The sequence below is a fragment of the Protomyctophum bolini genome (assembly GCF_963924005.1).
Source record: "Protomyctophum bolini genome assembly, chromosome: 11".
Taxonomy (NCBI): Eukaryota; Metazoa; Chordata; class Actinopteri; order Myctophiformes; family Myctophidae; genus Protomyctophum; species Protomyctophum bolini.
The window spans coordinates 35,810,069-35,834,884 of NC_137872.1; the positions used below are offsets into that span (position 1 = coordinate 35,810,069).

General features: G+C 44.8%; 3 protein-coding genes across 7 annotated transcripts in view; 1 reads left to right on the forward strand and 2 right to left on the reverse strand.

The window, feature by feature from the left end:
• Positions 1-5,343, reverse strand: part of rfx1a (regulatory factor X, 1a (influences HLA class II expression)) — a 28,017-nt gene extending 22,674 nt beyond the window's left edge. For all 5 annotated transcript variants that reach the window (XM_080774960.1, XM_080774958.1, XM_080774959.1 and 2 more), the window contains exons 1-2: positions 5,165-5,343; positions 2,084-2,488 (exon numbers count right to left, since the gene is read on the reverse strand). In XM_080774960.1, the coding sequence (XP_080631086.1) occupies positions 2,084-2,471 (388 nt within the window). In that variant the 5' untranslated portion in view covers positions 2,472-2,488; positions 5,165-5,343. The remainder of the gene's footprint in view (positions 1-2,083; positions 2,489-5,164) is intronic.
• A 3,648-nt stretch (positions 5,344-8,991) lies between these two features.
• rln3a (relaxin 3a) lies at positions 8,992-10,927 on the forward strand (the record flags this gene model as incomplete). Its single annotated transcript, XM_080774962.1, has 2 exons — positions 8,992-9,151; positions 10,632-10,927. The coding sequence occupies 2 exons, from the start codon at positions 8,992-8,994 to the stop codon at positions 10,925-10,927; spliced, it is 456 nt and encodes a 151-aa protein (XP_080631088.1).
• A 2,423-nt stretch (positions 10,928-13,350) lies between these two features.
• On the reverse strand, positions 13,351-24,308 carry LOC308324169 (far upstream element-binding protein 2-like). The gene is made up of 18 exons (XM_080776129.1): positions 24,015-24,308; positions 23,019-23,118; positions 22,775-22,834; positions 22,466-22,502; positions 22,260-22,318; positions 22,065-22,136; positions 21,750-21,807; positions 20,413-20,587; positions 20,026-20,124; positions 19,269-19,412; positions 19,081-19,183; positions 18,826-18,947; positions 17,731-18,045; positions 17,347-17,462; positions 17,067-17,164; positions 15,901-16,113; positions 15,254-15,468; positions 13,351-14,622 (listed from the first exon to the last, which is right to left on the reverse strand). The coding sequence occupies exons 1-18, from the start codon at positions 24,135-24,137 to the stop codon at positions 14,614-14,616; spliced, it is 2,118 nt and encodes a 705-aa protein (XP_080632255.1). The 5' UTR covers positions 24,138-24,308; the 3' UTR covers positions 13,351-14,613.
• Between the last annotated feature and the right edge of the window lie 508 nt (positions 24,309-24,816).

Here is a 24,816-nt window from a genome sequence, read left to right on the forward strand (position 1 = left end):
ACAGTACAGAAGAGGAATAAAGAAAATAAACAGTGGCAAGTAAGGCAAGCAGAAAGGTCTTTAGTTGTGTCTTAAAAATAAGAGATAAACAACGACAGTTTACTACTTGTTCAAGTTATGTATTAGTTTGATCTCTCAAAACAGATATAGTGCTCGGGGCGTTGTGCGCATGTAGATCTGCTGTTTTCACATGTTTTGCCTCTTTCTTATTATGTGACAATTTGGACAATGTTTGACCACTTTTTTTAATAGTTTGTTGGTCACTTTTGATGCAGTATTTTGTTTAAAAAGTATTAGTAAAAAGCCGTAAAAATTGTAATTTGTAACTACCCCTGGGGGTCCAGCCCCACAGGTTGAGAACCACCGGTGTAGGACACCACATGTTATGTAAGACACACATGGAGTCGCCAGGCAGCCGCTGCTTTTCATCTGACAATGAGGACTTTCCCCGGGGCGGGGAAAGCACAACGCTGCCTCTCCCAGTTCCCGCTCCCCGCTGACCAGGCAGCCTGGCTGGCCAATGGGAGGAGGCGGCGAGGCGCTCTATAGTGCAGCGACAAGGACACAATCCCCCCCGCTAGCTGTCGGCTTTCCCACCGGCGAACGCTGGCACTGCCAATTGCCAAATGCCAGCTGAACTCACCCTCGTCTTCAGTGTTGTGTGAGTACTTTACACATGCACCACCCAGATGCCTATACACTCAGGAGTTCACTGTGTGCAAGCAACACGGGAATAAATAGAGGACAAACCTATCGACTACAAAGTACACATAAGCACAAATAAAATGTCATAATAGTAGTTCACCCCATGAAGTCTTGAATTCAAGGGATTTGGGTTTTTTTTCGTTGCATTCCTAAGCCTATACTTTGGTGAGCTACTGAGTCTCCACTCATAACATGTGGGAAAGTGAGTTGCAAAGTGAGTTTAATGTTGTTTAATACAATCAGACAGGACTTTTCACTTTTCTGTTTGGATGTATGGGCTGTGGCGCTGTCAAGGCCAGAAAGTCGTTTTTTTTTGGCCACTCAGTAGGTGTTCTCTCACCCTCTATTGACCGATGATCAATTTATTGGCTCAGAATAAGACAAAAACTAAAACAAATCTGCATGAATTCAAGACTTCATGGGGTGTGTAATTGATAGAAAACACGTATATTTTTTTAGGGTTAACTACTACATAACGTTTAAATATCAGGAATTCAAGTATGAAAATGCATTACTTAATGCATTAATTCCTTATGCTGTGTTGAATGATGAAGAGATAGATCATGAGAGGCCAATCAGTATGAAACGTCAATCAGTTCATTCTTGCTCATTTCCTTCTCGTTCTTCCAGGCCTAAATGGGTTAAAGTATTATGAATGAATTGAGGATTACCTAATAGCATTTGAATCTTCGTTGACAGATTTTAATAATTGCATTAGTACTGTGCAAAGTTCAAGCTGCACATATTTGATAGATTCCTCATGTTCTCCCTTACCTCTGGTGGTTTACCAGGCTATATCTCTCCCTACCTTCAGGCCTTCCCACGCACCACATCCCCATCTCACACCTCTGGGTGTGAGACCTTGCCAGGCAGTAGTCCGTCTAGCTCACAGAAACTAGAAAGAAGGTGCCCACTCTGAAAAGGTTAACTGAGCCACACGGTGACGCCATATCTTTGGCATAACGTGCAAATAGAAAACTGCAAATGTCACCATTCCTAATTTTAGTATGGGGGGCGTGGGGTTGGAAACCAGCAACCATGATCATGCTTAATAATAAGTCATCCTGAGTGAATTAATTTAAATTCCTGATTGTTCACAAAGCATTCATGGACGAAGCATGCCCACTTTATGTCCAGTGTTCAAGTGAAAGAAAGGTCTATAACAGTTTATATCAATACACAGTACAAGCATATTCATTTGGGTTAAGGAATTTGCTGAAAGAAAAAAATAAACGTGCATAAGACCTATATGTGAAACGGATGTAGGGGAAGCATGTTAGCGCACAGAGAAGGACAGGTGAAGCCAACCACTTGTCCATTACAGTTCTAGCTATACATGATCAGCAGTGCATCTGGCATGAGATGCCTCAGACCTTACCTGTGAGAGTGACCACGACATACTGCGGTGTGCTTTGAGCGTTCCCAGACTGCGTGGGGGAGCCCTGGATCTCTGCAGTCACATACTGGGTCTGAGCTGGCTGCAGGGCCTGCAGTGCTGTGGGCTGCAGGGCTTCATGGCCGCCTGCCGCAGGCTTCTGGGTTATTATCGTGAGCGTCGGAGTGGCTTGCTCGGTGGGAGCGCTTTGGCCCACAGGTGTGGTCACAGTGGGGGCGCAGGCCACAGTGGTCTGGATCTCAGCCAGGAACTGAGTGCCGGTGGCAGGGGTGGAGGAGGACACGACGGGTTGCCCGACCGTGACGGTAACAACCCCCTGCGGTTGGGTCGTCGGCTGCAGCTCCCCCACATAGCCCGAGGTGGCCATCATGAAATGCGGACTCCACACTTTGAACAGGCACGGGAAAAAAAGAGAAAGTCAATACTCAATTGCTCCAGGGCAAAATAATGAAAGAAAATAATAATAAATAATCATTCATGTGTATTGTGGTCAGTGTCCGCCCTGCTGAGACTGAGAGGTCGGGGTTCGACATCCGGCCGAGTCATAGCAAAGAGAATGGGACCCAATGGGATACTGCACTGTAGCACACTGCTGCGTTTTTCAGCAGCGTTTTTCCGCCTGTTTTCCGAAAAACGTGTCCAGTCTGCAAGAACCTTAAGTCCCTTTGAAAATACTTGCCTCACACTACAGAACCGGGAGATAGGCTCCTGCCCTATGGGCCTCATGGCTCGGCAAGGCTTACTACTTACTTATGTCTTAATAAGTAAGTAACATAAATCGAGACATGACTGACTGTTCAACCTGGCAGAGCATTTATCTCCCTGGAACTCATCCTGAACTTGACTGCACATGCATCGAGTCAGTCAAATTTGATACGCAAAGCAGGCAGACAAATTCTACTTCCTCACATGTATGAGTAATAGTAATATCGTTTGTGTGTGTGAACGAGCTCCTGCGAGACAGCAGTGGCAGAGGAGTGTGGGAAGGGAAAAGCATTCGGTGTCCCGCTGACTGTAATGTGATCGACCAGCCGCCTGCAGTGCTACGGTTACAGGTTACAGCTAACTGGCAGGAACGTGGCTATAGGCCACAAGCCTCACCACTTCTTTTAAAAAAAAACTGTTGGTTTAATACTTGCCTAACCTCCGTTCCTTCCCTGAAGGAAGGGCACCAGATAGATTTCCTATTCAACTGTCGGTATACTAACACATCATGGAGGGACATTTCCATGCAATGTGACACCTAAATAATATCATTTTGATTTAGATGAGATGGTCTTTATTGTCCTCAGAGAGGGAGTGCTTTTCCCGGCTCACATAAATTTAGACAAAGCATGTTAGCAGTACATGTTATACAGTATAGTCCCACATTATCCCTGGTATGTAGTCTAAAAGGCCAGTCCACACCAATGCAACTCCTTGCAACCATTATCCATTATAAAACTGCTTTGCGACTAGTTGCATTGGTGTGGTATGGCTGTAGATTACACTCTTTACATCAGATTACACAGCACCAGACCAGCAGTCTCGATGACTTGTGTACACACACAATATTTCACTTTGTCTCGCATGCACTCTCTGACCCCCCCCCCCCCCACACACACACACACACACACACACACACACACGTTTGAATGAGGAAGAGAACATTGAAAGAGTAGAACAACATGTCTAGTCTGTGTTGTTATACATTTCATAAATTCTGTGAATGAAGCCTCAAACGGATAAGAAATGAACAATAACAACATTGTTACAACACCAGCAAAAGGGCATGACATTAACTGGCACTGCTATAGCCCGTGGGCACCTGTGATCACCAGTAGCCTAACTGCCGCGCCCCTTTTCACTTCAGTTCCTGCCAACGGATATCACATTCTTTGCTGTCGTGGCTGAGTCCTGTCTAAGCCGTCTTTCACTAAACTTTCATTTATTCGGGGGACCGTTGGTTCATGTTTTGAATGGTGCCTTATAACGGTCTCAACTGCAGGTCCTTGCCCGTCTGTCTCCGACTCTCCACGTTTATTATATAGCGTTCAACCACACAGTAAACACCACAATAACACTAAAAGCCTCATTTCTAAATTGTACTTGGTTGCATGCAGTGTTCTTGCAGATATACAAGCTCACCACGCGTCATATTAGTGACGCGTGGTGAGCTTGTGGGTCTGCCATTTACTGAGCACGACAGTCTGTGCACGCAACTACTACTACTACTAAGTAACTGTACTTTAAACTTGCCCTAACCTTACGTCAGACAGAACAGAACGCTCACTCACTAACAATTGTTAGTGAGTGAGCGTTAACTACGTTCGTTATGTTTCGCTCAAGGCTCTGGTTTTGCTGAAAGCCTCACAGCCTGCTGTCTGTCGTGGATGGATCAGTTTGGTGTGCGTTAAAATAACGACATATGTGGTGGCACGTTGGTTGGTTGGTTTGGCATTTCGTTTAAAATGCAAACCATTAAAAAAAAACATGATCTCCAGTCAGAGGAGAATCCACGTCGGTTTACATTCCTGAGAGATATCGAGAGCTGCTGCTTTCTGATCCTAGCCTAAGATTTAGATTCTCGTAGATGTATTCTGATCGATCTGTTCGATTCTGACATTTTCAAAGATTGAAAATGTCAGAATCGATCAAATAGCCTACATCTACAAGAGTCTAAAATAAATCTTAGGCTACTCTGATGCCAGCCAGCTGAGCTAGCCTAGCAGTGAGGCAAAGCTAGATCGGTCTCTACAACAACCCAACCGCCATTTTGTACCCTTTGCATTTTGACATCGCCATAACAACGGCCTGCCTGCGTCGTCATGGCAAAGCAGGAGAGAACAAACCCCAACACCAACGTCCCCTGGCTCGCCTCGGCTCGAACCCGCGTCGCCAACCAACCACAAACACAACACACTCCATTCATTAAAAGCACCTACAGGCGACTAGTTAGCCGGCTAGCGCTAGCCTCCAGTTATCATGGCTACCGATCAAACAAGGAGGGAGAAGAAAATGAAACAGCTTGGCTTCAAAATAAAATTCTATTGAAATGTTTAAAAAATAATTGGAAATATTTACGTTTTTTTTGTTTTGTTTGAGAGCTGCCTTCGGCCTCTGGGCTCCGGGTAGTTTTATTTTATTTTTTAATTATTTATTATTTCTTCTTCTTCCTTGAAGGATTGGGCTGGTTGGCTGGTTGTTGTTGTTGACTCTCGTTGCTGTGGTTCTTGTCGCCAGGGCTACCGTGGCTATGGCGCTGAGCTTCGTCCTCACCAGGGCAACTGTTGCTACCCACCCTCCTCTCCTCCCTCCTCCCACTCCCACGGCTCCCATTGGCCGAGACGCTCCCGATGCCTCTTAAAGGGGCCACGCCAGGCCAGGGCCCCACTCCCCACTCTCACTGATTCTCAACCTTTTTCAAGGACCAGTTTTATTTGATGTCATTCTTTTGTGAATTTATTTTTCAATAATCAACCAATTACCAATTCTCGGATGAATTGAATATGAAGGACCTCAATGGAAAGTTGGAAACAAGACATAGGCTTTCTCAGGTTTAAAATTGCATTGAACTGTGCTTTCCTGTGCTTTCCCCCCCTGCAGACTGTTAAACTATTCGATCTATCAATCAAAATCAAGCCAATCTACCCTGACAGTACAAGTGTACACACCGGTACCAGGTGGGCCGTTATAGGGGTCAATTTGGTTGCATTTTGTTCACACGGTCAGAGATACAGGCAGACCCGTGGTGGGGGTCCATTAATTATGTGGTCCCTTGGTGGTCCCAGGACCTGAAGTTGAGAAGCTGTGGACCGCCACATCTGGGAGTACAAAGGATCCCGTTCCCATTTGTGGGAAATGCTTGTCCATCACACCAATAGTTTTTTTCCCTTTTTTTTAAGTAAAGGCAGCTGCTCTTCCACAGACAGTGATTGGCTCAAGCCAGTGGTTGTTGAAATTGTACAGGCTATGATTTGATAGTTACAATGGAGATGTTTTATTGATAGAGAAGGTATTGCCCTCCATGTGTCATGAATGTCATTGACGGATGAAGCATGCACAGTATCATCAAAGCCAATATGACAAGGGAAAGATACATATTAAGCTCATCACACGTATTGCGGTGCAGTTGTAGTAGCAGATCGGTATAACTTATTTAGTATCTCATTCCTCCTTGCTGGCATGGGTAGACAAACATTTATACAGTCCATTAGAACGTGGCTGTGCAAGGAGAAGGTATAGCTTTGTAGAGCCGTCTCTCAGTTAGCAGCCACATGAGTGTTTTGTAAGGGCTGAGCGGCCAGTTTGGAAGAAAGGGAATTGCTGATGGTGTGACACGTTTGCGTACATGGTCAAAATTGTACAATGTGCTGCATATAGAGATACAGTACAATGAGTACATACTGTATAATATATGAAATTGTATAATTGCTTGTTGTATTGCTATTTTTATTCCTAAAATGTTCCTATTATTATTATCTTTATTTTATGGTTATCTACGGTTGAGGAAGCTTTAAAAGTATAAGAAGTCCACTGCCTATGTTTCTACCAGCCGTATTGTCTATGTATGTGACAATAGATGCCCTTGAACCATACACATATTTGTTAAAAAAAAAAAGTATATAATCAATAATAGTACGTGTTCTGCTATTGCTCTCAAGCTTGACCCCTCCTGGCCACCACTCTGACGGCGTGTGAATCACTGTGTTAACAGCGTCACCAAAAATGCCATGTTGTTGTTATCAATACATTAATTACGAATTCACTCACTGTCCCGTCCCCCCCCCATTGTCATCCCTAAACGAACGACCTTTGACTATACGTGCATGCACAGATAGTGCCGTGGGCTTTTGCCTCGACCATAATAGGACTTCCATGCTATCTCACTTTGAAAATGTCACTGGCTTTGTCTCAGTCCCCTGTCACCCAGCTCCGGGTTCTGTGGACATAATGGGAGGGATGAGAGCTCGTCTGGGTGCTTCCGGTTAAATGGGGTCAATTGTGTCATCTAATTGCAAGAAACAATTTAACAATTAAAATGAATGTATAAATAACTATATACATACATTTACTATACTATACCGACCCACATGTTATAACAGTAAGTGGCTCAGGGGTAGAGTGACCGGATGGAAACCGCAAGGTTTGATGAATTGAACAAGGTGGACCCTCTTGTAAACAAGTGTAATGCTTAATTGGGTCGTCCACTCACAGTTAACAGTCTTTGTATTGAGTTTGTGCTTGAAATGTACTGTAATTCTGCAAACTGTAATAATAATAATAACTGTAATAAATATTTCAATCAATCAATCCCAGTTCGATCCCGGGCTACCCCAGAGTTAGTGTCGAAGTGTCCATGAGCAAGACTCTGAACCCCTAATTGCTCCCGATGTGCAGGTTGGTGCCTTGCATGGTTTCCTCCGGCATCGGTGTGTGAATGTGTGTGTGAATGTAATGCACAATCTATGTAAAGCACCTTGGATAAAGGCGCTATAGAGGGTATGCGCATGCATAAAGTGAATGGCAGATCGAGTGGCAAAGTGAGTGAGAAAGTGAATTTAATGTTTAAAGTAATTTAATTCAATCAAATAGGACTTTTCTGTTTGGATGTATGGGCTATCAAGGCCATAAACTAGAAAGTATTTTTTTGTCACTCAATAGGCATTCCCGCATAACTTCCGGGTATGATGATGAGGTCACGTGCATACCCTCTATATAAATGCACCATTTATCATCATCGAGGTAATTGCAACTGTTACGGTACTTACAGACTGGGTGCGTTTAGTTTTTGTTACGGCAGAGAAACGCTGCAATAAATCCACAAAACGCACCAGTCTGCAAGGACCTTTAATAACAAACATGATTTGAACCGTGGTGTTGTGTGGGGATTCAGACAGGGCTGTGTGTGATCCAGCAGGTACCCATACCCAACACCAGGGTCTAAATTCTTCAATGGACGAATAGGGAGACAACCCCCGCAGATGTACTAGATATAACTAGTTGTACAGTATCAAAATACTGCACCGTATTGTACTGTATTAATACAGTACTGTATTAATTAAAATAAGTTCCATATTGAACCCTGTCTGTCCATTTCCAAACATATGAAACAGTGTCTTGATGCTTTAAAAGATGGTGGTATTAAACAAACAAAAAAACAGTTATACAGCAAGTTATCCCAGTTAGCCCATCTTTTCTAGTTGTTTCGCGGTGAGAACACTTTTTGGTCACTGCTCTTACCTTTAGCACTCACTTGAAAGCTTGTCAGCTGGTTGTGATTGTGAATTTCATATGCCTTATGCTGACAGAAAATGTGTGAATAATAGCATAAACAGCGGCCATAATTATTAATTAATGAATGCTACATAGCAAGGTTCAGATGCCCTTTTGGACAAACTTTATCACAACAGTATACTGCTTCTCATATTCACTCTGCATTGTTTGTACGTTTTGCATGAATAGATTTAAGTGTGCTCTACGTCAAAGTATGAGGGATATTTGTGTGAGGGAAATTTGCCTTGAAAACGGGATGAAAAATAGAAAAGGCATGCAATCAGATTACAGGGGCCACTGACATCAGCTGTACTCATTAATTATGCCACCTTTTGGTCCAGGTTTTGTCTCCATAAAGGTCTCTGGTACTATCACTCCCTCCAATCAATGACTCCCTTTGGGAGGTGCCGGGGTGGGTGGGGGAGAACTATGTACGCACGTTGCACGTCGCCTTTGCAGGGCTCCGAGCTCCTTTATAAACCAAACCTGGGTCACCTGTAAAGACAAACCTCTTGCAAAGGAACAGAAACACAGCCGAGTGAAATCGACAGAGAGAATTAACAACCCCATCACAACAGCGCTGAGGATCTGCTCTCATTTCAAACATCACTCTTACTTCATCTCCTTGGTTCGCTATGTGGAAAGCCACGGTACTAGCTGTCTGCCTTCTGGTGGCTTCAGTGCACGCCATGGATGGCCCAACATATGGTGTGAAGCTCTGTGGTCGTGAGTTCATCCGGGCGGTCATATTCACTTGCGGAGGTTCGCGGTGGAAACGGTCCCTTGGAAGTTCAGGTGAGAGACAGAGACCAATGGAACCTTAGCTTATGACTGACCATCAGTGTTTGTGTGTATCCCATGATAGTTGAATGTTATAGTACTGATGAATGTTATAATCACAGGTACAGGTTAAAGTGACTTCTTTTTTTAACTGAATGACTATTTTAGTATTCAGTTATTCTAAATTCTTGCATATTGATTAGAGGAGAGGCCTTTAAAGCTATTACTTCATGTGTGCCTTGAGGTGACATGGTTTATCTATAGGTTGACTCACAGCAAAAATGTCATGGGTTCGGTTCGAACCCAACTAGGGCCTTGGCCCTTTCTGTGTGGAGTTTGCCTGTTTTCTCTGTGTTCAAGTGGTTTATTTCCCAGGAGCTGAGCAGTGGCAGCTGACAGGAGCAGCTGCCACTGCTCCCGATAACTGGAACTGAGAAAAAACTAGAGAAAAAAAAATCCTGCACACTGTCTTCACTTGAGTTAAATGTATTGAGCAACATTTCGGTCGTCAGACCTTCATCAGGCATGAAGATCTGACGACCGAAACGTTGCTCAATACAATTAACTCAAGTGAAGACAGTGTGCGGGATTATTTTTTTCTCTACAAATAGGTTAAATGCAAACAGACATATTTGGATGAATCAAGTATAACATGTTTGTCCATCTCCTGCAGTTCTACAGTACCTTTCTATTAATTAGTGGTTGTAATTCCATATCTTGCACAGACAAGCATACACAGCAAAATCTTGATTATAACAGATGGTAAATGTAACTATTATTACTACTATTACATTAATTTAGAAGTATAATGGATAATGTGCATTCATTTCCGGCATGGTAGGGCTGGTTAAATTACAAATTGTAAAGGAGGAATCATTCTGTCCCTAAGATAAAGATTTACTACAAGAGTTGTATTTTGTAAAGAATTATGCAATTGTCCCTCAACTAAAACATCAGGCATGGGTGATATAAAGCAAGGAGTGTTTCTTTATGTGCTCACTGCTTAGAGGGAGTGGCAGACACAGTGTGTACTCAAAAAACATTTGTTGGAACAATGACAACTAACTTTAATTTGACTCTATGTCATTGTACAATAGCAAAAAAAACACCATCTCAGATCATACTGTTGTGATCTTTTATTTATTTGCACTATGACATACCCTATAGGGATGACAGTTCAAAGTTGTTGGGAACCAGGCAATAATGGGCCTTTGACCTAGATGCCTCAGCCCCCACCTCTTCCAGTCTCTGATGCAGAGCTTTGCAATACCTTTTCAAATTAACTCTCTCAACTGGAGATTGAAGATTGAAGTACAGGACTAGCAACATTTTGGAGTCCCATAAGGGGCAGGTGTTGAGTATTGAAACCGTTTAGAATGGCAAAAAATAATTGTAGTTTAGTGCAGCAGTTTAGCTTGACTCCAATGCTGTTAAAACATTCGAAAAACTAAGTAGATGTTGAAACTTACTGACTCCAATCTTTACCGTGTTTCAGGAGACCCGTTCACCTTGAGCCATGCCCCTGAAGACGAGTCTTCCGAGGGCTGGACTGAGGAGTCTGCCGCGGGCATGGAGGGTGTCTTCCAACAGACCAGTGATCTTGGCTTCCACAGCGCTTCGAGCAATGCCCAGGAAGGGGTGTTCAGCAGGCGCACCCGTTCCATCATCTCGGACGAGATCCTGGAAGCGCTGCGCAAGGCTGACCGCAAGGGCCGTGACGTGGTGGTGGGCCTGTCCAACGCCTGCTGCAAGTGGGGCTGCAGCAAGAGCGAGATTAGCTCCCTCTGCTGAGAATTTGCCTCAAAAGGCCATGGAGACATAAATCCCCCCCCCCCCCCTCCCTCTACACACACACACAAACGGTCTACACTCTACAGTACACACACACATAGACGCACAAATGCGGTGCACAAACATGTTCACTTTGTGTTTTCCCCCTCCACAGTATGCCTACTTGTCATTCTCAGTACTGATTTTTGGCACTTTTCTTTGACTTTGGATCATAATGTTTGGATTGGAGGTCCTGCTAATGTTCTACTTACTTATTTCGGTGTGCGAGACGTGTGCGGTGTAGGTGAGGAGTGCAGATGTTGAAATATGACCACATCTCTCGATTTCTATGGATTCCATTCGCCACAGTAAAGAAAAGCCTTCCGTTTCAGTCTAAACACAGATGCTGTTTTGTTCTGCCTCTTGTCTTTTGTCTCCAGTATTTTAATAAAATCTTGATTTGCCTCAGCTGTATTTTCTCACTTTACCTTGAGTGTTGCCTGCCTCCCATATTCCGACCTCCCATAATTCCGAAATAACACTATCCCAAACCTTAAAGGACACCTTTAGTTTTTTTTCAACCAAGGTTCATTTTTTAGGTTGTTATTAGAGAAAGATGAGTGTTCATTTTTTTTTCTCCATTTGCTGCTTTCTTTTGTTTTAGTGATTTTAGCTGTTTTTGACAGGGGGGCATTCGCACATAGGGCTAAATACGTCTTTATTTACAAAATATTATGGCGATTTCTTTTTTTACTATAGTCCTACTAGACCCCAATAAATTACATCTGGCCACAAAAGATCACAGGATCTACTGAATGTGAAGGTAGCCTACTGGGGATGAAGCCACACTGTGTCATATAGGCTCAATGTCAGTTTGACACATTCAGTAGATCCCGTGATCTTTTGTGGTCAAATATCATTTCTTGGGGTCTAGTAGGACTATAGAAAATAATAAAAAAAGAAATCGCTATAAAACTTTGTAAAAAATACATATTTAGCCGCATGTTCGAATGCCCCCCTGTCAAAAGCTGCTAAAATCCCTAAAACAAAAGAAAGCAGCAAATGAAAAATAATTAACACTCAAAAAACTAAAGTTGTCGTTTAACCTCCGTCTTAACCGGCCACGTAGATCGCTAAACCCAACCTCAGTCTTAACCGGCCATGCAGATCGCTACCCAAACCTCAGTCTTAACCGGCCATGTAGGTCACTAACCCTAACCTCAGTCTACTCTTAACCAGCCACGTAGCTTGATCTAACGGGAGGTCGGACTTATGGGCGCAGTCCCCTCACCACCACAGAATCTAGGTTCAAAGTTCCAAGTCAATTGGATAAGATGCCAGCAATAATGATGACCATCATGATATACAGAACAAAATGAGAGTGGAAGGGGGCAATAAGTTGCAATAAGAAAGTAAGAAATTATGTAACTTTCCTCAAGTACTGTAGTGAAATCCATTAGGTACTTTTATTTTACTATTTTTCAATTAATTGTATCACTCCTATTATGAGACAGCTTTAGATACTTTGCTGATTTAGATTATTAATACAAAACACACATTAATGAAAACACCCATCTATGATGTGTCAAAATGCCTGCTGCTTAAGAGTCCACTCATGTCAGCCAGTTAAAACAAGTCGAACACATAATTTACTGGTATATTCAGAACTTAAAATTATGAAAAGGCTGAACAAAATGGCACAGAATAATAACTGGAGGGAGCCAGCTTTACATGTTTTAATCTGCACAGTCCACAGTGGATGGGACTTAGCTCTGACCCATACCTCTAATGCGTTGCATTTAGAGTTGTTACTCTCAACTTCCGCCGCTCGCATGAATGCAGACCAGCCTCTCCTCTTTAGCGTAAATAAAAAGAACGTTTTCGCTACTCACCAGTCACCAAAACAAGGGCAGGTTGTGTCATTAGAAAGCCTACTTTCCTTAGTGGACGCACTCTGAGCCCCCCACCACACGTATAAAAAGTTACTTTTTGGCTAAGGGGATTTTATTTCCACCAGAAAAAAAACTACTTTTAGTTACTCCGCTGCGCCCTCTACCGATATTGCCCAGATAAATCCCTTTCTGGCCAAAAAGTACCGTTTATACGTGTGGTGGGGGGCTCAGAGTGCTTCCACTAAGGAAAGTAGGCTTTCTAATTACACAAATCAACCATTGTTTTGGTGAGTAGCAAAAATGTTATTTTTATTTACGCTAAAGGGGAGAGGCTGGTCTGCATTCATGTGAGTTCCGGAAGTTGACAGTAACATATAGCTTTAAATGAGACACAGAGCTATGAATCAGAGCTAGATGGGACTGTACCTGAAACCAGACACTGCCATACCATGCTTGGTTAGGCTAATCAGAGTCTAATAGTGACACCTAGTGGTAAAGTGGTGAAACTGTGCCATGTCCTCTTCATGGAAGTGAAAAGGACACATTTGAAAATGAATTGATGTTTGCCCTTTTTAATTCAACAGAGTATTGCTGCTGGTGGTCAATTATTCACAATGATCTAACTGTGCCGCCATAGGCAGGCTCAAAGCTGCCATTCAAAATACAATAATCATTTTTTTTTAACTTTATGTTTATTCAATTTTAAATGTTTTTTCAAAATACAATAATCCTACCTGATGATACATAACATCGTTACATTACCGAGTCAAAACCAACAATATCCAATGACCAAACCAACACATAGGAAGACTCCAATTGCGACTATGGTGAGTTGACATTTTTTCACGTCACCCATTTTCAACCGTATATAATTGGTTCTCACTCATGCTCACCTCATAAGATGGCATGGCAGTGATGGCACAATTTCAGTTAACTCGCTCTGGATCTGAGGTGGGCTGTGGATAGTTAATAATTCGGCACACTAATGTCAAAATAGGTGTGGATTTCCAACTCGTTTTGTTTAAAAGAAAAAGAAAAGAAAGAACAGTCATAAAAAAGTGTGACTCCTTACCCTCATTCAAAACCGCTCTACAAGAGCACCCGTGTCATTTGAGATTTCAGCTACGTATGAGTGAGTGTCACGATTAAAATAAGAAAATAGCAGCTAAACTGCATGCCAGACGTCTCAGCAGCGATGCGTCAAGTGTCTTTGCTTTGTAACGGTTCACATTTTCATTAACAGTGTCCACTACTAGGTGATGGATGAAGGCGAGGCATAGTCTCACGCCCAGGTCTCTCCACATTATGACAAAGAACGCTAAACCTTAAAACAAAACAAAAAACAAACAACAAAAGTAGACAAAACCCAACGTCCTGGTGGTAGCTACATGGTTGCGGAAGAGGAGGAGCGCTTGTTTTTGTTACCTCGTCCATCCACAACCAGGCAGCCATGCTGACAGAGGCAGCGCGGCCGTGAGGCTCCTGAGCGAGCTGGTAAGGTGAGCGAGTGCCTGCGGCAAAGCGGCTGATGGCCGTGCGCGATAATGAGCGCGCCGCCCGAGTCGGCAAGCTGCAGCGGACGGAATTGTTCATCACATGAAAAAAAAGAAAAAGAAGTAAAGAAAAAAAAAAGAAAAGAGGAGCACTCGCCCTATCTCCCGTCTCAGCCAATCAGCGGCCGCGTCTTCTCCAGCCATCCTGGGGGAACAATATGGCATCGGTTCTGCTAGCGGAGAGTGTTGGTGGTTGTAACATCATGAAGCCCTTCTTCCTCTGGTTCCCTTTAGAGTCTGGAGCCCCTTCCACCGTAGCTTCTCACTGGGGCTGAGAACCAAGATGGTAGTTGGAACTTAGGATGGTCCCATTTAATTATTATAGCGGGACACTTAACCCATTCTGGGCGGGAACCCCTTTTGGTGTTAGCATTATGTTGTGCTTTAGCTATTGAAAAATAGCAGATCTACAAGCTCATAGCGCGCCACCGAGTGGCGCGCTACGAGCTTGTAGGTCTGCTATTTTTTTTTAATCGAAGAGCGACTGACATTTTTAGAATCTGATCTCAGGTCAGAATGGGTTAAACCCATGAAGACCTGAGGCCGATTCAACAAATGCCTTCTAAACCAGGAGTAGTTGGTTCAAAGATAGCAGATGTACAAGCTCGCGGCACGGCACAAAGTGACACGCTGTGAGCATCGCACACCTGCTATTTTTGAATAGCCAACGCAAACATCTGGAATAACAGATGCTTTCCTGGTTTGAATGTGTTAAGACAGATAACGAATGGGAACATTTGCACAGCACTTTGTCCAAAAATAGCACATCACACTTACAGCATTTAAAAAAAATAACAATAATCATCAACATTATTGCTATAGAGCTCACAATACAGAAAGAAAAGTATCACGTTATAAAGCCGGGCCTACACATTAAGAATAGGATCAGGGCTAGTACCAACCTGTCCTTGCTGGGCACCGGCTGGCTGTCCAGGGGCCTGTCCTGTGGGTCCATAGTAGGCAGCCTGCTGCCTGTAGTACTCAGCCCAGGCTGCGCTGTAGTCTGGCTGGCCTCCCGCTGAGGCTGCAGCCCCTCCACCGCCTGCTGCTGCTCCGGCCCCGGGGCCTCCAGCTGCTGGCGTGGGGGCCGCGGCCTGGACCTGGGCCCCTGCCTGACCTGGAGAGGAGAGAGAGACACACAGAGGCTTAATGACCTGCAACTGCATGTTTCTACGACCGCTGGTTCCATTAGATCAGTGGTTCCCCAAGGTGGAGGGAGGGTTGAGGGAGGTCCAGGGTTTACCCAGCTAAATGATAGTTTGGAACCAAATGGACCCTTATTAAGGGTCTGTAAGAGTCAAAGAGTTACATGCAAATCGCTGTCAGGCCAGAGCCTACTGTATGTGGCATGCGCCTGGACCACTAGGCCACCAGGCGCCCCACAACACATCATTGACTCTGAAAATAAAAACGAACTGAACTAGATCTGCTATTTCTCATTGTGCAACATCATTGTAATATGACAGCGATGCTTTGGCGGGGCCATAGCAATCGCCATCAGCAAAAAACCTAGCCCCAGTGGTAAAGTAACAGGAAAAATAAGTCTCACCCATCTTCTTGTAGTACTCCTCCCAAGCCTTGGTGTAATCCTGCTGGCCCCCCGGGGTCTGGGCGGGCTGGGCGTGGTGGTCGGCCGGGGCGGGTGCCCCTCCGGCTGGGTTTGCGGGGTGCTGGGCCGGCATGCCCCCCGACGGCTGTTGGTAACACTGGCCGTAGTACGCTGCCCAGGCCGCGTTGGGGTCAGCAGCAGCTGCCGCCTTGCCTAGAAAAAGATGCAGGGGGTGAGGAGGACCTCATAGGCTGAGGGTGAGCTTCTGCTAGTTTCCTGGAGACCGGGCTTGGAGACCGGAGGGAAACAGGCAGGGTTAGTAATGGAATGGCCCAGCCATTTCATCACTCACAGCAGTCCCATGAGTGCTCCGCCAGTCTCAGATTTAGACTGAATTATCATCATACCTTATCTCTAATGACTGAAAGGAATATATATATATATAACCTAAATACCCTTGGACTGCTCCTCCCAATAGCAGCTTTTCAGTGACATATATTCAGAATTTTAATGCCAATAGAAACATCCGTGATATACACAGTACTATATCTCATTCTGACAGGGCGATCCTATAGTATTAGACACTCAGTCCAGAGGGTGGCGGTAATGTCACCATTATGTCGATTTTGACCCAATAGAGGGACTCTGGCGAGATCACTTCCGGTTTAACGATCCAAAACATCCGGCAGTAGTTTCACCCTGTGCAGCACTATCAGATGTCCGGGATGCTAAGCGATCATCGTATTTTTTATAACAAAGTCAAATTAAGCTCTAATCAAGCCCAAAATATCCTAAAATATCGCATTTTACGCAGCGATGCACATTGCGTGATCGTCCGTGCACGCGAGGATTTCGGCCAGTTTTAGGTAGATTACATCGGCCGTTAGCCAAACTAGCCAAAAGTTGCTACATTTTGCTACATTAAACCCCCAATTATAGGGAATTAAACCAGCCCGTCAATCCCGTCAACGGAAGGTTTGGATTACTTAATTAAATCCGTCAATAGAAGGCTACGGGTTAAGACGAAGTACAGTGATGTGCAGTGATGAAGAGAGGTACCCCATGGCGCTAAATACGACCAATAATGACTACATAAAGCAATATTCTGATGTTCTGGAGCTCGACAAGCAGCAGGGGCAGGTCAAAGAGGTGACACGGGGACTCACCGGGGTCTTGGGGTCCCTGGGACGGCCACTGCTGTTGGCCGTAGCTGTTGTTGCTCCAGCCCTGAGAAGGGTACTGCTGAGGCCCTGGAGGACCTCCACTGGAGACGAGAAGAAGACGACATTTTGATTTACAACCTTTTCGTGGCGGTCCTTCACATGAAACAGTTTGAGCACCACACTGAGCAACATAAGTTAGGATGTTAGAAGACTGGTCAGCAGGTCTAAATTGGTTAATGTATTAGTCACAACTTGCACTGCTATCTGTGCAGCAGCTACTCACTGTTGGGGTCCTTGGGGTCCTGGGTTGTAGGGGTTAGGGTTGTAGGGGCCCATTGGACCAGAAGGACCTGGGCCGCCTGGGCCACCTGGGCCAGGGCCCACAGGACACAGAGGGCCCTGGAACACACACAACACAGCACAGCCACATAAAACCCCTGCATGCACGTGTACAGTCTGTATACAAACAGATGCTGCTGAATCTTATTTGCGTCACTGTACATCAAGGACTTTTAAGACATTTTAAATACCCCCCAAAAAATTCTATTACCATAACAAAAAAAACCAAAAAAAAACTAGTTAAACATTGTTGGCCAAATAATATAAGAAAGAGCCAAAAGTGTTGAGAGCCACTGGACGACCCCACGTGTTCAGTAACCGTACGTACCTCGATCTTCTCCTCGATCAGCTGCTTGGCGTGGTCTATCTGCTGCGGCGCCCCCCGGATGATGAACATCTTGAAGTTGGGGTCGCCGTCGGGCGGCGGCTGCCGGGAGATCTCCACGAACGCCCCCGTCTCCTGGTTGATGGCCTTGACGTTCTCTCCGCCGCGGCCGATCACCAGGCCGCACTTGTGCGCGGGGATGGAGAAAGTCATCTCCCCGCCGCCGCCGCCGCCAGGGGGCCCCCAGCCGCCCTGGCCCCTGCCCCGGCCGCCACCGCCACCCGGTCCACCGGGCATCCCTGGTGGACCCTGGGGTCCCTGAGGAAGGAGATTAACCCATTTAGACCCGAGAACGATTCTACGAAGGTCTTCTAAATAATGACAGTTTTCTGAAAACCCTGTGTTTCTAGGTCAGTGGTTCTCAGACTATTTCATGTCAAGGACCCCAAATATGTAGCTCCAGGGACCTCCCAGAAGCAAAGATACGAGTTAAAAATGTACATGTACATTTTCACGATTTTTCAGAAATAGCAGACCTGCAAGCTCATAGTGCAGCACTCTGTGCCGCACTGTGAGCTTGTAGATCTGCTATGTTTCAACAGCTAAAGCATAACATAATGCTTAAAAGACCAAAAGGGGTACCCGGCGCCCGCCCCAAAATGGGTTAAGACACCCTTAGCCGTGGCGTTGTGCCCTGCCCTCTACGTGACGAATGTGTAGCATTCACGGTTTTGTACTCTAGGCTCCGTTAAGCTCAGAGAATATTTCCGCTACTCAGTGCTTTACCATGTTCAACTGATGCAGACAGTGTGGAGATCAATATCCCATAAGCTTTGTAAAGTGCACAATGGCCTCAAGCTGCATGCAGTTTAATTTATTTTTAAATGGAATTTATTGGGTTCAAGTTTGTGTTGGCAAATACACAAAAAGCTGGACGTAGGAAGAACTTTTATTTTTTAGCGATCCATAACTTAAGGATGCTCTAACATATTAGGGTCAGTGGGATCACTTTAGCATTGTGAATGGACAGTGGGCTGCGCCTGTGAGGCAGACATAGTTCTGTTATTAAGTGCATGTTGCGGTGCATGCGTTGCATACCCCTTGTCCGTCCTCCCTGACCCTAATGCTCTGCAGCAGCTCGTTGATGATCTGGGCGGCATGCTCACAGCGGTCAGGAGGTCCGCTGACGTGGGCCATCTTATCTGCGCTTGTGCCATCATCTGTGTGTGAGAGAAAGAGAGTTTTAAAGATTTAGACTCACCCAAAACGGCATGGAGAATTAATTAGCGGAGGCACAGTGAAGTATTTCGGGATAACAGTAAGCGGCACACATCTCCCCCACCCCCCACCAACCTGGTTTGAACTGTATCCGAACTCCGGCGTCGTTTTGGATCTTCTTGATCATCTCCCCACTGCGGCCGATCACCACGCCCACAGAGTGCCGAGGCACGGGGATCTGAGAACAGACAGTTAGGCTCGGTTCACTTCACAAGTTCACAGACGTTCCGAGACATCCCGATCTGAAACACACTTACACTTACCTCGATGCCGCCTCCTCCGCCGCCACCTCCTCCTCCTCCTCCGCCGCCACCTCCGCCACCCATGCGGGAGCCGTAGTCGTTCCTGTCGCCATAGTTTCCGTGCTCCCTCTCCCTCAGAATCTCCTGCACCATCTCCTGGGCTTGCTGAACAGACCACGCACGCACACAAACGAGCACACTTGTTGTTTTAGATTTGAGTATTATTTTATACGTTAGCTATTCAAAATACATCATAGCGTGGCCCGTCGTACCACGCTGTAAATCTGCTATTTTTTTGAAAAATCATGAACATATGTACATTTTTTCTTAACTCCAACTTTGCTTCTGGGGGTCCCTGGGAGAAGCTTATTTTGAGATGAGGGTCGGCGGCTAAAAGCATATTTTACGGGTCCTTGACATGAAACGGTTTGAGCACCACTTATATAGAGGGTATGTGCACATCATACCTGGAAGTTATGTGGGAAGCCCTACCGAGTGGCAAAATAAACTACGTTCTGGCCTTGGCAGCCCATACGGTACATCCAAACAGTCCAAAGTCCAATCTGATTGCATTAAAGGACGTTAAACTCAATGTGCCACTCACTTTGACACTCGATTTGCCTCTCACATTATGCATGCGCGTAGTACCCTCTATGGCAACATGAGTTTTTTTTTCAGAAAACTGTTTTTTTTAGAAGATATTTCTAACAATGGGCCTCGGGTCTAAATGGGTTAAAAGGTGAGGTGGATGTTAATTTGTTTAGATGGATCACTTTACCTGGACTTTATACGGGTCTCCGATGATGCGGAGGGGCTTGTCCATGTTGGGTCCCTGAGACGCATCCTGGATCAGGATCATCTTCACGCCAGCGCGCTCCTGCAGGCAGCATCATAGCAACCATAGATAGTGTTCAGCAGCACTTCTAAAATCACTGGTGTTCCAGTAGCAAGAACTTGCATTGTCGCTGTCCGTCCTATTTTCTATTTAACCACTTACATACTGGTGTCACTATTTTGGGCATGTCATTACAGGGGGAATGTCACAAATGGTCAATAGTACATTTCAAAATGCAAAAAGAAATGCCACTGTGATGCGTTGTGAACTTGTACATGGTCTATTTGTCGGACAAAGCTGCAGGGCTAAGTGGTTAACATTACACGCTACCTGTAGCTGTTTGATGGTCTCGCCTCCCTTGCCGATGACGAGGCCAGCCTTGCCTGCGGGAATCATGATCTCAAGAACCGTTCCGTTCTGCCCGTTGGACGACTCGTGGAAAGAGTCGTTCCCTGGGCCGCCCCGCCCCCGCGACACTATCTCTTCCAATAGCATCTTGGCCTTCCTGGTGACGGAGGAGCAAAGAGACGATTTGATTTGACTGTGCCACGTTGATATGGGACAATGAATGCCACAGCCACACTAATGTATGATGGAGTGATATTTAAATCGACATGGATAGCTAGCTACCCGGCCATGATAGAAGCCTTAAAGGAGAATTCCATACTAGAAGGCTTTCTTACCTTTATTTGTAGTTGTTACGTCCCCACCAAAGAGGTCCAGGTGTTATTTTGTGCAAAAGCACATTATTGGCCATTTCCCCTACCATAAGACTGAATTGGATTGAATTGCATTGAATTGAATGGGGCTATGGGGTGTTGTGCTAATTCGCTTATTTCCATCCCTCAAAAATCTAATAAATATCCTCTCTTCATAATGTAAATAGTATCGCAAGCGACACACTTTGCTTATTTCCATCAAAATAATTAGTAAATTAGCACAAAAACCCAACCCCCATTGAGGGCTTATATTAGGGGAAATAGCCAATAATGCACTTTTACACAAAATAACACCTGGTCCTGGACATCTTTGGTGGGGACGTAACAACTACAAACAAAGGTAAGAAAGCCTTCTAGCATGGAATTCTCCTTTAATACAGCTCATCGTGTTGAGCTAATAATGCTTATCTGTTGATTCTGTGATCGCATATGTTAGTCCTGGTACCTAAATTCTTTCCTCTAGTCCTTGATTTGCCCAATTTAGTCGTTGTCACTGTATCTTGTATCCTACTGACTCACCTGCCAGTGAGGAGCCTCCACTGGGAGGACATAGAGCCTCTGTCCTACTACTCACACCAACACTTCCTGCTGACAGGTGGCGCTCCAGCCCGTAGGATTTTTAATGGAGTAGAAATGATCAACCTTTCCCCGAATTATATACAAGGACTAGTTTTGTATACACAGTGGTCAAATTGTCTGTTGCCACTCCATACATGCAGACTGATTTTGATACGTGCTTTGCAATACAATGAGAAGGAAAAGAATAACAACTTCTGGTTTCTTGTTCTTGCAGGGCAGATGCTATAATGTAGAGACAATCTGCACTATTTGGATTTATACCATGCCCAGGTTGGTAGCTATGCAATTCTAATTCTAACAAAGTTCAACATTGCTTTAAAAATGTCTATTTGTAACTTGAACAGCCCATTTGTATGTACTTATACTCACTGTATGCAGTCATGGGACCCTGTGAGAGTAACAATCCTCTCTGGAAGACCGCCACTGTCTGGAGACATAACACACAGGTGAATGTCTAACTACATTTTCTATCAGCTAGAGTGCCATATATGTTTGCCACATTATTATTCTACAAATGTCTTTTAAATCCCAACAGTTATCTGCTAAACGTACCCCACAATTATATGTATTTGTCCACAGACCCCCCCCCATCTCAAACTATTTTGTTCCAGGGACCCTAGAAGCAAACCATTAGCAAACCACTTGTAAGCATAATAATAATAATTTAAGGACACATCCAAGTACCTGGGGCTATCTGAACCTTGCAGCCCGAGTCCTGTTGTATCTTATTAATCTGTTCCCCTCCACGGCCGATGACTGGAGGAAGAAAAGAGGGATTAAAATCAGTGAGTGGTCTGCTCAGGAGGTTTTGTGCAGTGAGGATTGAGGAGCTGATATTTCCCAAACATGAACAGAGGTAGAAGAGCTATATCTACTCACCAAGTCCCACCATGCTATCCGGAACACTGAAGTCCTCTGTGCTGGAGGAGGACCTGGCACTGTGAAGATGAGAGAAAGAAAATGAAAAGTGTGTCGCACTCGCACTGACCGCTCACATCATCCAGATAAGACAGTCAGGCAAGTAACCATCTCTGCGGACAATTCAAATGGTCTGTACCGTTGATTGAAAAGCATTTAGGCCTCACCTCTGCTGCGCAAGAGCAGCAAGCTGGGCTCCGATGGCTGGGATTGGAAAGAAAAACATGCAACGTGAGAAAGACAAAAGAGATGACTACAGGAGAAGAAAGAGAGAGTTCAGATTACAGATAGTGTGAGAGATGAGAATGTGACACAGTTAGTGTAGGAGAGATGCACAGGGTGAAGGGGACAAAAGCATTGATATGACACAGACACATACAGTGCATGCTCGTCTTGCACTCAATAACTGTGTGAGTTCTAAACAAATGAATGAGTTTCTTTTTTACAGCTAAACAGCACTAGTAAAAAACACTTACACAGTGATGTGGCCGAATCCATGTCACTCTGTGAGGCCATCTTCTTGCTATCTGGTTGATCTGTCACAACAGCAGCAAATAAAACATATTGTTGCTGTAGCAGGTGTGTGAACACTGCATAAATTAAATTCAACCATATAGCGTTGTTTTTAATGTGTCTGTGCTGTGTGTGTGTGTGTGTGTGTGTGTGTGTGTGTGTGTGTGTTAAAAGCAAGTTATCGTTAAATAAGACTTGAACTGCTACCTGAATCCTCCAGCTGACGTTTCTGTGCAGGAAATGGAAAGACGTCAGACGTGTTGCTGTTGTTCATGGGAGGACCATCGCCCCCGATCTTCGCTGCAATCTACAATAGGGCACATCACAGGGGCATGTAAGCCACTTAACCACATGAACCCTAGTGTCCGGGGCCGGGCATGACAAAATGTATAGGGGAAAAAAACATTGGGCGAAAATAGATGATCTACAAGATCAGAGCTACTTTCTGCGAAGAGATTTAGTGCTGAAGGATAAAGGGAGGGAGGGGAGGGGAGGCAAGTAGAGACCCCTGTGTATCCAGCAGATCATCTCTCTCAGCTAGGGGCCCCTTGGGCTGAAAAAGCACTATTATAGTCATCATCATAAATAGCAGGCTATCTAGACCAAAATCCAACTCCAATACGGTTAACTCAGAGCTATGTCCTGACTCCTGAGGCCTGTTTTGTGAATAGTGCACACCATTGAACGTGGATATGTCTTGTGCAATCAACACACACAAGCTGGCACAGAATAGCAAAACAACAACTCCACTTTTGTCTTCATAATGAGCGGATCGGATGTTATTATGGTAGCTCTGCTCCGTCCATAGCCCAAATGCCGGCAGCAAGTTGCTGCAGCAACGGCGTTAGCTATTATTATGGCAAAAGTAGGAAGAGGGCTAGCTCTGGTCGCATTAGAGCTATGGAGCAGAGCTAGAGGAGAGCTAGTAGCTCAAGTAGTCTTCAACGGTATTTACATTCCCCAACGAGCCGATTGGCGAAATATTCAGACACGTGGCACGTTGTTTTAACACCACGGCTTGTTTATGTATCAATGCATGTAGGCTGAGGCATCTGGTATGCATGATAATATAAATAATATAGGCTACCGCTATATAGCTAATGTAGCTATTAGCCAGTGTAAGCTAACCCGGTTAGCCGTGTTCCTTTCTCCTCCTCGCTCTCTCTCTCTCTCTCTTTCTGCTCCACTCCCGCTGTAACTCACCTGCCGGGCCCGCTGGACCGCGTCCGCGAAGGCGTCTTTCTTGATGCCGCCGTTTGCCTGGCCGCCTGGAGGAGCTCCACCACCGGGGCCGGAGGGCGGCGGTGCCGCGTTGTAATCCGACATGTTGAGTTGATCCAATACAGAAGAGGACTCAGGGTGGGTGGGGAAGGAGTTAAGATTAGAGCGCGTGGGTCAGAGCTGCTCTAGCGGGAACGAAGCAGCGATTCAAGATGCGGGGAGGGCCGAGAAGCCTGCCTGGCCGGTGGACGGACGGCGATAGGGAAGGATCAACATTCCCACGACGACCAATACCAACAAGGCAAATCCTCAGTGGCTGTCTGCAGTCTCCACCTAGCTCTGGTTCATAGCCTATGCACTTTGCTGCAGTTGCATTAAAATTACTTAAAGTACCAAAAGTATACTCATTGATTATATAGAAATGTTCCATTTCAAGTTTTCAAATGTATTAACAAATATCTTGAAAATAGCCGAAATGTATATAGGGCTGAAATAATCCAAATCTAAAAAAAAAAGTAACTACTAGTAACTGAAGTTGTCAAATAATTGTAGTGGAGTAAAAGTACAATATTTGTGTGAAACTACAGAAATGTTTACTTACTCAAGCAAAGAACAAATACCTCAAAACAGGGATGGGAATTATCGATTAATGCATTAATAGTTAATTGATACGTTTTGATAAGCTTATCAATTGATTAACCGGTTAGTTGATTAGCTGTGTTTAAAAAAGAACAATTGGAGAATCTTAATTAATTCCCTTCAATGTCTAACATACAAATCTACA

Excerpts from the sequence above, each read along its gene's own strand:
- LOC308324169 (XM_080776129.1), bottom strand. The coding sequence starts at position 24,137 with ATGTCGGATTACAACGCGGCACCGCCGCCCTCCGGCCCCGGTGGTGGA. Across the intron at positions 20,125-20,412 it reads AGACCATCAAACAGCTACAG|GAGCGCGCTGGCGTGAAGAT; the intron begins GTAGCGTGTAAT and ends TGCTGCCTGCAG. Across the intron at positions 18,948-19,080 it reads TCGGATACAGTTCAAACCAG|ATGATGGCACAAGCGCAGAT; the intron begins GTTGGTGGGGGG and ends TCTCACACACAG.